This window comes from Scyliorhinus torazame, chromosome 9, assembly GCF_047496885.1.
Source record: "Scyliorhinus torazame isolate Kashiwa2021f chromosome 9, sScyTor2.1, whole genome shotgun sequence".
NCBI lineage: Eukaryota > Metazoa > Chordata > Chondrichthyes > Carcharhiniformes > Scyliorhinidae > Scyliorhinus > Scyliorhinus torazame.
This window is the reverse complement of record NC_092715.1, coordinates 102,081,162-102,095,147: the sequence shown is the minus strand read 5'-3', so window position 1 is coordinate 102,095,147 and position 13,986 is coordinate 102,081,162. Positions and strand designations below refer to the sequence as shown.

General features: G+C 50.6%; 1 protein-coding gene and 1 long non-coding RNA gene across 3 annotated transcripts in view; one reads left to right on the top strand and one right to left on the bottom strand.

The window, feature by feature from the left end:
• The window catches only part of LOC140429406 (uncharacterized), a 28,468-nt gene that overhangs the window by 12,529 nt on the left and 1,953 nt on the right, over positions 1-13,986 (top strand). The window lies entirely within an intron of this gene.
• erap2 (endoplasmic reticulum aminopeptidase 2) overlaps positions 4,834-13,986 on the bottom strand; it is a 105,337-nt gene continuing 96,184 nt past the window's right edge. For both annotated transcript variants that reach the window (XM_072516345.1, XM_072516344.1), the window contains exon 19: positions 4,834-5,874. In XM_072516345.1, the coding sequence (XP_072372446.1) occupies positions 5,722-5,874 (153 nt within the window). In that variant the 3' untranslated portion in view covers positions 4,834-5,721. The remainder of the gene's footprint in view (positions 5,875-13,986) is intronic.

Below are 13,986 nucleotides of genomic sequence, written 5' to 3'. Positions count from 1 at the left end.
GTTTCTTCTCGTACCAGGACTGCATGTTGCGTGTCCTGATAGGCCTTTTCATACTGGGACTGGAAGCTGCTTAAGTGTGCCAGACAAGACTGGAGTGCCCACTTGGCATCATCCACCTCTCCGTCTTTTGCTGCCAACTTCCTCCTTAACTCTACATTCTCTCTTTCTACCTCACTAACATCGACCTTGCTCATTCGATGTATGCCTTGTATCTCTTTCCGGAGCGTCCTAACGACCTCCTCTGTGCCTCGCAATTATGCCAAGCAGGACACGATTGCCATCGGATTGCGAGCTTTCACTAAGCTCTTCTTGTGAATTTCGCTCAGGTTCACCCACCAAGTATGTCCAATACTCCCGGGACCTGTTTCCTCATTGCTACAGAATTTGGTCCAAAGGGGCCATCCTTTCCCTTTGAGGTTCTCCCTGATTTCTTCCTCCCATACGGGACACTGACCTACTCTACTGCTGCCGGTCGCTGCAACCGCAAATTCTTCTGGGTTCATGAGGCGCTGCATTGCCAGCATTGCCATCTTTCTTATCTGAATACTTCTTTTAAATTTGGAACAGGGGAACTAAGGCAAATACGGGTACAGCTTTCGCTAATTTCCGAAATACAAACTCCCGATAGTTTTGTCGCAACAAAAAATCTATCAGTTTACCTTATAGTCCTGTTAGTTACGCATGCATTTAACACACTTCCGAATTATGAGGATTGATCAGAACTGCTTGAACATTTGTGGTTTTCTGTTCCTAATTGGATCTCTAATTCAAATCTTTGGGTTCTCCCGGAGTGGTTAAGCCACTTCTAGTTCGGGTCCTGTCAGATGGCGCCAGTAATATGTTGCTAACTTTTGGTTGGTTCAATTGGCTGTTTTATAACCTTTGCTCTCGAGTCGCCAGGTATCTTTATAATACCGCCACGACGTTCAAGTTCAAGTAATACAATAACTCAATACACCGATTAGTAAGATTCAAATCAAAGCAGATTTATTATACACAGTAATTGCTACTCATGCACAAATTCTACGCCTAAGCTACTTCTACAACTAACAGGCCTATACTTAACTTCGGACTGGCCCACCAGGTCAGGGAAACAAATGGCCTTTCGTTCGGGTTCTGAGTCTGTGGGATTCGAAGTTGGTACGGATTGGTAGCTAGGAGCGCCTATGTCGTAGCGAGCGTTGACTTAAGACTTACTGGATATCGGCGGCAGTTGAACCGGTCACGGTCAAGGTTGGTTCGCGTTGCTGAGTGACCCGGTCAAGAAGAACGATTTGAACTTGAGGGCTTAACTTTATAGTCCCCAGGGGCTTCCCGCCTTTCGGGGCGGACCCTGTACCTGGTTCCAAGTGATTGGACTTCGTTCCAATCGCTTGGTTCGATTTCTCCAATACTGGAGCTGTTCCCTGATCGATGGGCGGTCTTGAGGTGCCCGTTAACCTCTTTTGTGTTGGCTCCTGCTGGCTCCAGGGAGTCTGGCTTAGCTTTGTTTGTCCCAAATGTTGCGATTGTTCCCAGGGATCGCTCATCAGTCTGTAGATGGCTGCTTGTATCGATGCTGTCTGGGCTTTTGCAGAGTTTAATCCAGAGTAACCTGCACCTGCTGGTTTCTGCCTGTGTTGGCTGAATTTCCCTGCAGCCTTTGCTGTTCTTCATTTTACATTGGGAGTTGGCCAACCCAGGTGGCTACACTCCAGTTTCCTCCCGCAGTCCAAAGACGTGCAGGTTAGTTCGATTGGCCATTCTAAATTGCCCTTAGTGTCCAAAAAGGTTAGGAGGGGTTATTGGGTTACGGGGGATAGGGTTGAAGTGAGGCTTAAGTGGGTCGGTGCAGACTCGATGGGCCGAATGGCCTCCTTCTGCACTGTATGTTCTAGTAACGTGGGGCAGCACGGTAGCATAGTGGTTAGCACTATGACTTCACAGCGCCAGGGTCGCAGGTTCGATTCCTGGCTTGGGTCACTGTGTGCGGAGTCTGCATGTTCCCCCATGTCTGCGTGGGTTTCCTCCCACAAGTCCTGAAAGACGTGCTATTAGGTAATTTGGACATTCTGAATTCTCCCTCAGTGTACCCGAACAAGCACCATGGTGTGGCGACTCGGCGACTTTCACAGTAACTTCATTGCAGTATTAATGTAAGCCTACTTGTGACGATAAAGATTATTTTTTTCAAAATTATGCTTACATTAACACTGCAATGAAGTTACTGTGAAAATCGCCTAGTCGCCACACCATGGCGCCTGTTCGGGTACACGGAGGGAGAATTCAGAATATCCAATTCACCTGACAAGCACATCTTTCTGGATTTGTGGGAGGAAACTGGAGCACCCGGAGCAAACTCACACAGACGTGGGGAGAACGTGCAGACTCCGCAGGCTAGGGGAGTGGGCAAAGAAATGGCAGATGGAATACAATGTGGAAAAGTGTGAGGTTATGCACTTTAGTAGGAAGAATGGAGGCGTAAACTATTTTCTAAATGGGAAAAGGCTCAGGAAAGGGACTTGGGAGTCCTCGTTCAAGATTCTCTTAAGGTTAACATGCAGGTTCAGTCGACAATTAGGAAGACACATGCAATGTTAGCATTCATGTGCCAGAGCTGGAATACAAGAGCAGGGATGTCCATCTGAGGCTGTATCAGGCTCTGGTCAGACCCAATTTGGATTATTGTGAGCAGTTTTGGGCCTGTATCAAAGGAAGAATGCGCTGGCCTTGGAAAGGATCCAGATGAGGTTCTCAAGAATGATGCCTGGAATTAAGAGTTTGTCATATGAAAAACGGTTTAGGACTCTGGGTCTGTACTCGTTGAAGTTTAGAAGGAAGGATGAGGAGGATCATATTGAAACTGCGAGCCTGGATAGAGTGGACGTGGAGAGGATGTTTCCACAAGTAGGAAAAACTAGAACCAGAGGGCACAGCCTCAGCTGGAAGGGACCATCCTTTAAAACAGAGATGAGGAGGAATTTCTTCAGCCAGAGGGTGGTGAATCTGTGGAACTCTGTGCCACAGAAGGCTGTGGAGATCAAATCACTGAGTGTCTCAGGAATTTGCACATTAAAGTGAGACCAGCTGACTGATTTTAATATGCAGATTTGCGAAAAAGTGATCCTGCTCACAATCGGCGGGATTTACATCGCAATGTCTCACGAGATTGTGTTAGATCTTTGCGAGGCTTTGCGAGTCGTGTAGATCCTGGGAGCGGGGTCTCCCGGCTTCTATCAGCCGCCCTGCACCTTTCAGGCACAGCATGGCAGTAAATCTCAGCCAAAATAACCTATTTCTTTTTCAGCATTTTGTACTCGCATGACATTGGATAGTATAAATTTAATTTGGTAATGTTACAATTTTAGATATTTATTTATTCTTTCACAGAACGTGGGTCTTCATGACTCGGCCAGTATTTATTGCCCAATCCTTAATTGCCCTTGAGAAGGTGGTGGTGAGCTGCCTTCGTGAACTACTGTATCCACAGTGGTTTTGTGGTGCCCTCCAAGTCCCTCCTGCGAGGGTCTCAGCATTGTGGTGGTCTGTTGCAATCTCAAAAACATAACCCATAGTAAGGGATGGGATTAAGGATGGTGAGCCCAGAAGAAGGCAGCTCATTGGGGGAGGAGTAAGAGGTCAGAGTGGTGGAGGTGCCCCTGTTGCATGATAATGTGGCCTTTCTCTGCCACCTTCAAGAAAGGGAACCTCCCTCTTCTCCCTGACGGCCTCCACCATTAGATCAATGATGGTATTGGCAAAGCAAGGGCCTGTCTTACCCTGGGTGCCAGCCTTCCAGTTCCCCTGTGACATCTTCCAAAGCTGTGGAAGGCTTTGGCGAACATCAAAAGTCTCCTTCAGGCCACTCAACAACCTCTGTGATATTTAAGAAGCTCTACTTTTTTGTGGTGGGATTCTCCGTTGTGGGGACAGGATTCGTGGACTTCCACAACAGCAAAACTGGGGCCGCACCTGGACCTATTCAGCGACCATGAAGGGGCTAGCACCGGTGCCACGTGGAACACAATCGATTCCATTGAAAAATGGTGTGGGATTCGCCAGGTCCGTGATTGACACTCGGAAGGCTGACAAGCTGCAGCAACGTATACACACTTCACTCCCCACACACACTCATCCCAGCCAACAAGATGGCACTGGTTGCGATGGAGTGAGCCCATCCCACTGATGGGCTGGAGCCAGAGGACACCTAAGGGTGCCCTGAGGAGCTACCCATACGACCTGTGGCCCCAAGTTCACAGTGGGTCGTTAGCTGCCTGCATAGTGGCATGGCTGCCTTGCAGGCCGTGACAATGGTGTTCTGCACAGAACTCCACAGCCCACCTCCTGGCCCCCCAAGCCAGTGTCCAGCCCGGCAGCCCGTGGTCACGTCTCTCCTTTCTCTCCCCCTCATCAGCCAGGGTGCCAGTGTCACAATTTCTAAACACAAAAGTGAACTTCACCATCGGGAATTCACCCCAGTGGAGGCGGAGTATCGCGGAGGCCCCGGAGAATACCGGGTCAGGCCCGCTAATGATATACCAACTGCGTTTACTGTATGAGCGTTCTGGAACACATTTACGCTGCTGTCGAGGCAAAACCTATTCTCCACCCAATCGCGTTTACCGATTCCGGCGTCAGCCGACGGAGTATCCCACCCTTGGTGTTTCAAGGTTATGAGGAGCTGGCAGGGAAGTGGAGTTGAAGCTCCAAGTCAGACATGATCTTACTGAATGGTGGAGCAGGTTTGATGGGACATAGTTCTCCCGCTCCTATTTCTTATATTCTTAAGTGTCATGAGGCTTGAAAGGAAAACAATTTCCTTCCACAATTCATTCATAAACAAAGACACCATAATGGGTAAGAATCAAACAGTTTATTCCATCAATTAGAAAGCAACAATATGTCATAAGTGGCATATGCTGAGTATTTTACTGTCCTCAACATGGAATGTTTTGTAAACACATAAGAATCACATAAAAAAAGTGTTTGAATAGATTCTGATAAGCAAAGCCTGCAACTCCTAAATTTTGTCAATATGTGGAGACCTTCTTCAAAACAGTTGGCGGTTGGAACTAAGCAGCGAGAGTAGCCATGACAAGGATTTGTTGAACGTAGGATAGAGAAGTGGGACAAAATGGAGGAACTGAATTACGTCAAAGAGTTTGCAGAAGAAATTTGCCTCAAGGCTAATTTTAAAAAGTCCTTTCATAAACATTAGTTCCTATTTTCTTTTTAGTGGCCCAGAGCCCGTGTGCAATGATTGGTTTCTGGTAAAGAGAAAATAATTTATTTTTAAACACGATTCAAGCACTGTAAACTGAAATAGGCTAGATTTTAAATAAAGACTCCACTGTGAAAACAATCTGAATTTTTGCAATACAGAATATTCATGTAAATAACCTCCCAAAGTACTGAATAAATAAGGAAATATTCCATTTACTATGGACAAATGATTGATTTAAATGAATGCTTCTGGGTATTTGGCTTGTGTACCGCTGACAGGTGAAACAAAGGCCATGATTTTGTTTTAATGTTGTTTCATGATTGTAGAGTAACGTATGACTGCAGGGATAGACAGTATTCATGTGTTGCACAACAACCTATCTGTATCACTTTCTACAGCCTGATGACCATTGCTTAAACAATGACAATAATCACATTGACAAGTGTGTTACAGCCGATATTCTGGAACCATTGAAAGGAGATGAGAGAAATAAGCTGCAAATAAATCTGTCAAATCCCTTATGGTTTTTTAATTATATTCAGCAACCAGCTCCTGAGAATATCCAGATTCCTCTCCAGCCACCTGATGTTCTTCTGAATGCTTTCCAGGGCAAGCTGGGTGCATCTCAGTTGAGAGCTCTGCTCCTTTATAGAATCAAAAAACAGTGCCACCTAAAAAACAAACATTCACATTTGAGTTATGAACAGGAGTATCTTTAACCATTGAACACATACTTTAAAAATGTTAACTTGCCCTCCTTCAGTAGAGTGTCAGAATGTTACCTATATATTGTTGTTATATTTGGAGTAGCTGTTTCCATACCACCAGTTAATAACCTTGATAAAGAACTAGAGAAATATGTGGCAAAATAAAAGGAATCAAAATGTCTTAGTAATGTTATCATTTAAACTGAAGAGCTCAGTGACTTGCAAAAGGTGATCTGGCACATTGCAATGCTGCACGATAGAAAAACAATATGTAGACTCTTGCCTGTGCTTCCTCACATACCAGTTAATATAATCAACTGAGGTTTCACAGGAAGTTGCTGGGCACTCACAAAGTAATACATGGTATCAGAGTACAGGAGGGAGGAGAACTAAAATAATTGTTTTGACATATGAAATCTTGGTATTTTTATTCAAAACAGTAAGGAATGGATTTCCCTCCTTCTGCCGGAGGAGGGAAGTGGCAGCACTTCTGCCCATCACGTACTTGAGCTTGTTTCCTGGGCATAAAGGTCATTTACTGTGCAGGGTGGGCTTCCAATAGGATCTATGTCACGAAGCGGAAGGCCATTGCTGCAAGAAATTGCAGGCACCCACTGCAGTCCCAGAAGAGAGGAACATAAGAATATAGGAACAAGTGTAGGCCATTCTGCCACTTCAGCCTGTTCTGCCATTTAGTTAGATCATGGCTTATCTGTATCTTAATCCCATTTGCTAATCTTTTGCTCCACATCCAACGATCCTGTCACCCAACTAAAATCTATAGACTTTAGTCACAGGAGACTGGTAAGAGGGAGCAGGGAGACCTAAAGCTCGGAGGAGACAATCCTGTCTTTTTTTTTAAACAAACAATTTTATTAAGGTATTTTCGGCATATAGAAAAAGTGACATTGTACAGAACAAAAAAAAAGTCATAGTGCGAACCATGGCTCTCTTCACGCAAGAACCTGCCTCAATATCCCCCTACTCTACTCTACTCTACCCTAGCCCCCACCCCCCCTATCTGCTGACACTTACCCCTCTGCAAAGAAGTCAATAAAACTGCCACCTTCGGGCGAACCCTAATAGCGAACCTCTCAAGGCGAACTTGACTTTCTCTAGGCCAAGAAAGCCCTCCATGCCCGATAGCCATACCTCAGCCCTCGGGGGGCTTTGAGTCCCTCCATGCTAACAGTATTCGTCGCCGGGCTACCAGGGAAGCAAAGGCCAGAACGTCAGCCTCTCTCTCTTCCTGGACTCCCTGGTCCTCCGAAACCCCAAAGATTGCCACCTCAGGGCTCATTACCACCCCAGTTTTCAATACCCGGGACATGACATCTGCGAATCCCTGCCAATACCCCCTGGGTTTAGGGCACGACCAGAACATGTGTACATGGTTAACCGGCCCTCCGGTGCATCTGGCTCACTTGTCCTCCAGCCCGAGGAATTTGCTCATCCGGGCCACTGTCATGTGGGCCCGGTGCCCGACCTTAAACTGGATCAAGCTGAGCCTGGCGCACGTAGCGGTCGTGTTTACTCTGCTCAGGGATTCTGCCCAGATACCGTCCTCCATCTAACCCCGAGCTCCTCTTCCCACTTAAGCCTCAGGTCCTCGGTCTGCGTATCCTCAGCTTCTATTAGTTCCTTGTAGACGTCTGAGACTCTACCCTCTCCCACCTCTCCCCTAGAAACTACCCTCTCCTCCCTCCCCTTCGGCGGGAGACGTGGGAAGGACGGCACCAGTCTGCGTACAAAATCCCGCACCTGTAAGTATCTAAAGTCGTTCCCTCTCGTCAGCCCAAACTTCTCCTCCAGCGCCCTCATGCTCGGAAAGCTCCCTTCCAGGAACAGATCCCCCATCCTCACAATCCCCGCCCTCCTCCACAGTTGATGCCCCCCGTCCATGTTCCCCGGGGCAAATCGGTGGTTGCCGCAGATTGGGGTCCACACCGATGCTCTTACCACCGCTACATGCCTCCTCCACTGGCCCCAGATCCGAAGAGCCGCCACCACTATTGGGCTGGTGGAGTACCGTGCCGGCGAAAGTGGCAGAGGCGCCGTGACCAGGGCTGCTAAGCTAGTGCCCCTGCACGAAGCAGCCTCCACCCACTCCCAAACCGACCCCGCACCCACCATCCATTTCTTTCTCATCGCTATGTTGGTCGTCCAATAATCGTTGCTGAAGTTCGGCAACGTCAGCCCCCCCTTCTCCTTTGTTCCTTTCAAGCATCACCCTCTTCACCCGCAGGGACTTCCCTGCCCAGACAAATCCCAGGATACTTTTATTCAGCCTCTTAAAGAAGGACCACAGGATAAAGATGGGGAGACACCGAAAAACAATCAAGAACCCTGGGAGAATCATCACCTTAACAGTCTGCACCCTCCCCGCCAATGACAGCATCCCACCTCCGGACCTCCTCCCACCAGTCGGGACAGGTTGAGCTTGTGCAACCTGCCCCAGTCCCGTGCCACCTGAATCCCCAAATATCGGAAACTCTCCCCCACTAGCCTGAACGGCAACCCCTTCAGCCTACTCTCCTGCCCCCTCGCCTGAATTACAAACAACTCGCTCTTAGCCATGTTCAGTTTGTATCCGGAGAACCGGCCAAATTCCCTCAGGGTTGCCATAATACCGTCCATCCCCACCATTGGGTCCGATACATATAACAGCAGATCGTATGCGCATAACGAGACTCGATGTTCCACTCCGCCCGCCCGCCCGCCCCCCCCGCCCCCCCCCCTCCGGGCCAGCCCTTTCCAGCCCCTAGAAGCTCTCAGTGCAACTGCCAGTGGCTCTTTGGCCAGCACAAATAGCAGTGGGGAGAGAGGGCAGCCCTGTCTTGTCCCACGGTGCAGTCTAAAGTAGTCCGATGTCATCCTGTTCGTCCTTTCACTCGCCTCCGGGGCCTGATACAGTAGCCTTACCCAGTCGATGAACCCCACCCGGAACCCGAACCGTCCTAGTACATCCCACAGATAATCCCACTCGACCCAGTCAAAAGCCTTTTCAGCATCCATGGCTACCACTATCTCTACCTCCCTACTCTCCGGGGGCATCATAATCATGTTGAGCAGCCTTCTTAGGTTGGCCACCAGCTGCCTCCCCTTTACAAACCCGGTTTGGTCCTCCATAATTACATCTGGTACACAGTCCTCAATTCTGGACGCCAAGATCTTGGCCAGTAACTTGGCGTCTATGTTGATCAAAGAGATCGGTCTGTATGACCCACAAGCCTCCAGGTCCTTATCCCGTTTCAGAATGAGCGAGATGGTGGCATGCGACATCTTCGGAGGTAAACTCCCTCTGTCTCTTGCCTCGTTAAAGACCCTGACCAGCACCGGCCCCACTATCCCGACAAATGTTTTGTAAAACTCCACCGGATACCCGTCTGGCCCCGGGGCTTTACCCGACTGCATGACCTTCAGGCCTCCCAATACCTCTTCGATCCTGACCAGGGACCCCAGTCCGTCCACCAACCCCCTCCCCAGTCTTGGGAAGGTAAGTCCATCCAGGAATCGCCTCATCCTCCCCGGTCCCTGGGGGGTTCCGAAGTGTACAGCTTCCTATAAAAGTCCCTAAAGACCTTGTTCAGCCCTGTTGGGTCACCCACTAGATTACCCTCCCCATCCACTACCCTCCCTATTTCCCTAGACGCTTCCCTCTTCCTTAGTTGTTGCGCAAGCATTCTGCTGGCCTTCTCCCCATGCTCATAAATCGCGCCTTTTACCTTTCTAAGCTGCTGTACAGCCTTGCCTGTAGTCAGCACCCCAAATACGGATTGCAGCCTCTGTCGTTTTCCGAGTAATACTGGCCTCGGGGATTCCGCGTAACTCCTGTCCGTCCGTAGAATTTCCTTAATCAGTCGGTCCGTCTCTGCCCTGTCTATCCTGTCCCTGTATGCCCGGATTGAAATCAGCTCCCCTCTCACCACTGCCTTCAGTGCATCCCAGAACATCACTGCCGAGACTGCTCCAGTATCGTTCACCTGCAGGTAATTCGGCATGCCTTTCCTCAGCCTCTCACACACCGCCTCGTCTGCAAGTAATCCAACTTCCAGCCTCCATGGTGAGCGCTGAAAGCTGTCCTTACAAAACTGCAGGTCTACCCAGTGCAGAGCATGGTCTGATATGACAATTGCCGAATATTCTGCCACCACCATTCCGGCCAGCAGGTCCCTATTCACAACAAAGTAGTCAATTCGGGAATACACCTTGTGGACGTGGGAGTAGTACGAGAACTCCCTCGCCGTCGGCCGGCTAAATCTCCACGGATCTGCTCCCCCCCGTTTGCTCCATGAACCCTCTCAGTTCCTTTGCCATCGCTGGCAACCTGCCCGTTCTTGAGCATGACCGGTCCAGGCTCGGGTCCAGGACTGTATTAAAGTCCATGATCAGCTTACACGTGTCCAAGTCGGGGATCTTCCCCAGCATCCTCCTAATAAAATCCACATCGTCCCAATTAGGGGCATACACACTGACAAGGACTATTCTCACCCCTTCGAGCTTACCCCTCACCATAACGAACCTGCCACCCCCATCCACGACTGCCGTCTGCCTCAAATTGTACCCTTTTATTAATCAGGATCGCAACCCCCCTCGTCTTAGAATCAAGCCCCGATTGAAAGACCTGACTGACCCAGCCGTTACTTAACCTAACCTGGTCTGCCACTTTCAGGTGCGTCTCCTGCAGCATGACTATGTCCGCCTTCAGAACCCGCAGATGCGCAAACACACGGGCCCTCTTCACTGGCCCGTTTAACCCTCTAACATTCCCCTGCTCGATTCCTGTGACAAGTTAATTTCCTTCAAGTGCCTGTACACTTTCTTTTTAAACTCATTGATCATCTCTGCTTCCACCACCCTGGTGGGCAGATTTCACTTGCTGTGTAAAAAAATATCCCCCTCACATTCCCCCTGCAACTCTTGCCCATAAACTTAAATCTGTGTCCCCTAGACCCATTTTCAATTTGCCACTGGAGTTTTTCATTGTCTACCATATCTAAGTCTTTTATAATCTTTTACATGTCTATCAAATCTCCCCTCAATCTCCTTTGCTCCAAAAAGAACAATTCCAGTCTTTCCAACCTAACCTTTAATTAACTAACCCCACCTCCCATCCTTGGAAACATTCTAGTAAATCTCCTCTGCACCCACTCAAGACCTTCACATCTTTCCCAATGTGTGGCGATCAGAACTGGATGCACTACTGTAGTTGGGTTCCAACCAGAGCATTACATCTTTTTACAGGTAGGAGGGGGTATAATTTAAACAGCCTTGATTTCCTCTTTCAACACCTGTCCACAAAAAGAATAGTGTTTCCTGATTTACTTCCCTCTTTACAAGTGGTGATATATTTCCCAATCCCTCAGTTTTGATGTTATCTAATTTCTATTACTAACGCCACAGCAGACTCAAGATAGAATTAACTCAAAGGGTTAGTTTATTTGTAGCTCACCAAACGTATTCGCCACATTTTGTCCATTTAGATACATGGGGCGAAATGTTCCCCCAACGGCGCGATGTCCGCCGACTGGCGCCAAACACGGCGCCAATCAGACGGGCATCGCGCCGGCCCAAAGGTGCGGAATGCTCCGCATCTTTGGCGGCCTAGCCCCAACATTGAGGGGCTAGGCCGACGCCGGAGGGATTTCCGCCCCGCCAGCTGGCGGAAATGGCGTTTGTTGCCCCGCCAGCTGGCGCGGAAATGCGGCGCATGCGCGGGAGCGTCAGCGGCCGCTGTCAGTTTCCCGGCGCATGCGTGGCAGCGTCAGCGGCCGCTGACAGTTTCCCGCGCATGCGCAGTGGGGAGAGTCTCTTCCGCCTCCGCCATGGTGGAGGCCGTGGCGGAGGCGGAAGGGAAAGAGTGCCCCCACGGCACAGGCCCGCCCGCGGATCGGTGGGCCCCGATCGCGGGCCAGGCCACCGTGGGGGCACCCCCCGGGGTAAGATCGCCCCGCGCCCCCCCCCCAGGACCCCAGAGCCCGCACACGCCGCCTGGTCCCGCTGGTAAATACCAGCTTTGATTTACGCCGGCGGGACAGGCAATTTCTGGGCGGGACTTCGGCCCATCCGGGCCGGAGAATCCAGCGGGGGGTCCCGCCAACCGGCGCGGCCCGATTCCCGCCTCCGCTCAATCTCCAGTACCGGAGACTTCGGCGGGGGCGGGGGCGGGATTCACGGCGGCCAACGGCCATTCTCCGACCCGGCGGGGGGTCGGAGAATGACGCCCATGCATTGTAGTCATGGGCGGGATTCTCCCCTACCCGGCGGGGCGGGGGGTCTCGGCGGGATGGAATGGCGTGAACCACTCCGGCATCGGGCCGCCCCCAAGGTGCGGATTTCTCTGCACCTTTAGCGGCCAAGCCCTCACCTTTGGGGGCTAGGCCCACGCCGGAGCGGTTGCCATCCCACCGGCTGGCGTGGAAGGTCTTTGGCGCCACGCCAGCCGGGGCCGAAGAGACTCTGCCGGCCGGCAGAAGTCCGTGCATGCACGGGAGCGTCAGCGGCTGCTGACGTCATTCACGCGCATGTGCAGGGGAGTCACATCCGCATTGGCCATCGCGGAGGCAATGGCCGAGGCAGAAGGAAAAGAGTGCCCCCACGGCACAGGCCCGCCCGCGGATCGGTGGGCCCCGATCGCGGGCCAGGCCACCGTGGGGGCATCCCCCGGGGCCAGATCGCCCCACACCCCCCCAGGACCCCGGAGTCCGCCCGCGCTGCCAGTCCCGCCAGTACGGTTGGTGGTTTGATTCACGTCAGCGGGACTGGCATGTCAGCAGCGCGACTTCATCTCATTGCGGGCCGGAGAATCGCCGGGGGGGCGGCGGGGGGGCCGCGATTCTCGCCCCCGCCGAATTTTCGGTGCCGGAGAATTCGGCGGTCAGCGGGGAGGGGATTCACGCCGCCACCCGGCGATTCTCTGACCCGGCGGGGGGGGGGGGGGGGGGGGGGTCGGAGAATCCCTCCCCATGTCTTTGCATTCCTTGTAGTCTTTCTTACACCATTCCTATCTAATATGGTACTACTTCTTTCTGTAGTGTTCTCAAACACTCACTTCATGCACCTTACTCTTCTTTTCTACTTCTATGTGCTGGTAGCCATCCTCCTACCAATTTAGTTTAAACCCTCTCTAACCACCTTGCAAAGACATTATCATAGAATTTACAGTGCAGAAGGAGGCCATTCGGCCCGTCGAGTCTGCACCGGCTCTTGGAAAGAGCACCCTACCCAAGGTCAACACCTCCACCCTATCCCCATAACCCAGTAACCCCACCCAACACTAAGGGCAATTTTGGACACTAAGGGCAATTTATCATGGCCAATCCACCTAACCTGCACATCTTTGGAATGTGGGAGGAAACCGGAGCACCCGGAGGAAACCCACGCACACACGGGGAGGATGTGCAGACTCCGCACAGACAGTGACCCAAGCCGGAATCGAACCTGGGAGCCTGGAGCTGTGAAGCAATTGTGCTATCTACAATGCTACCGTGCTGCCCTTAAGAACAAATTAATCTATACTATATCATTCTACCGTGATCCATGTACCTATCCAATAGCTGCTTGAAAGTCCCTAATGTTTCCGACTCAACTACTTCCACAGGCAGTGCATTCCATGCCCCCACTACTCTCTGGATAGTCCCAGTCCTATTGAGCTTGCAACCCATCACTTTTGAAATAGGTGCCTTCTGTCCCAAATCTGGTCCCAATACCCAAAGAATCTGAAGCCCTCCCTCATACACCATGCTTCATACCATACATTGATCCTATTTATGTTTACTCTGGCTAGGGACGTTGCACTGGGAGTAATACAGAAATGAGTACCCTCCACATGTTACGTTTTAACTTCCTCCATAGCTCCCAAAAATCTGACCTGATATCTCAATACCTGCTCTCATCATATCGTGGCTCCCTTCCTGCAGAATATTTTGCACCTCTTATGGGAGACAAGACACAATGCAGGACTCATGATGAATGTTACAGAAGTGTCCCAATATGACATTTTCTATCAGAACTGTGTTTCTACAGTCCCTTGCTGATTGGTGCTGTAGTTTTTCAAAATTAATTCATGGGACGTGG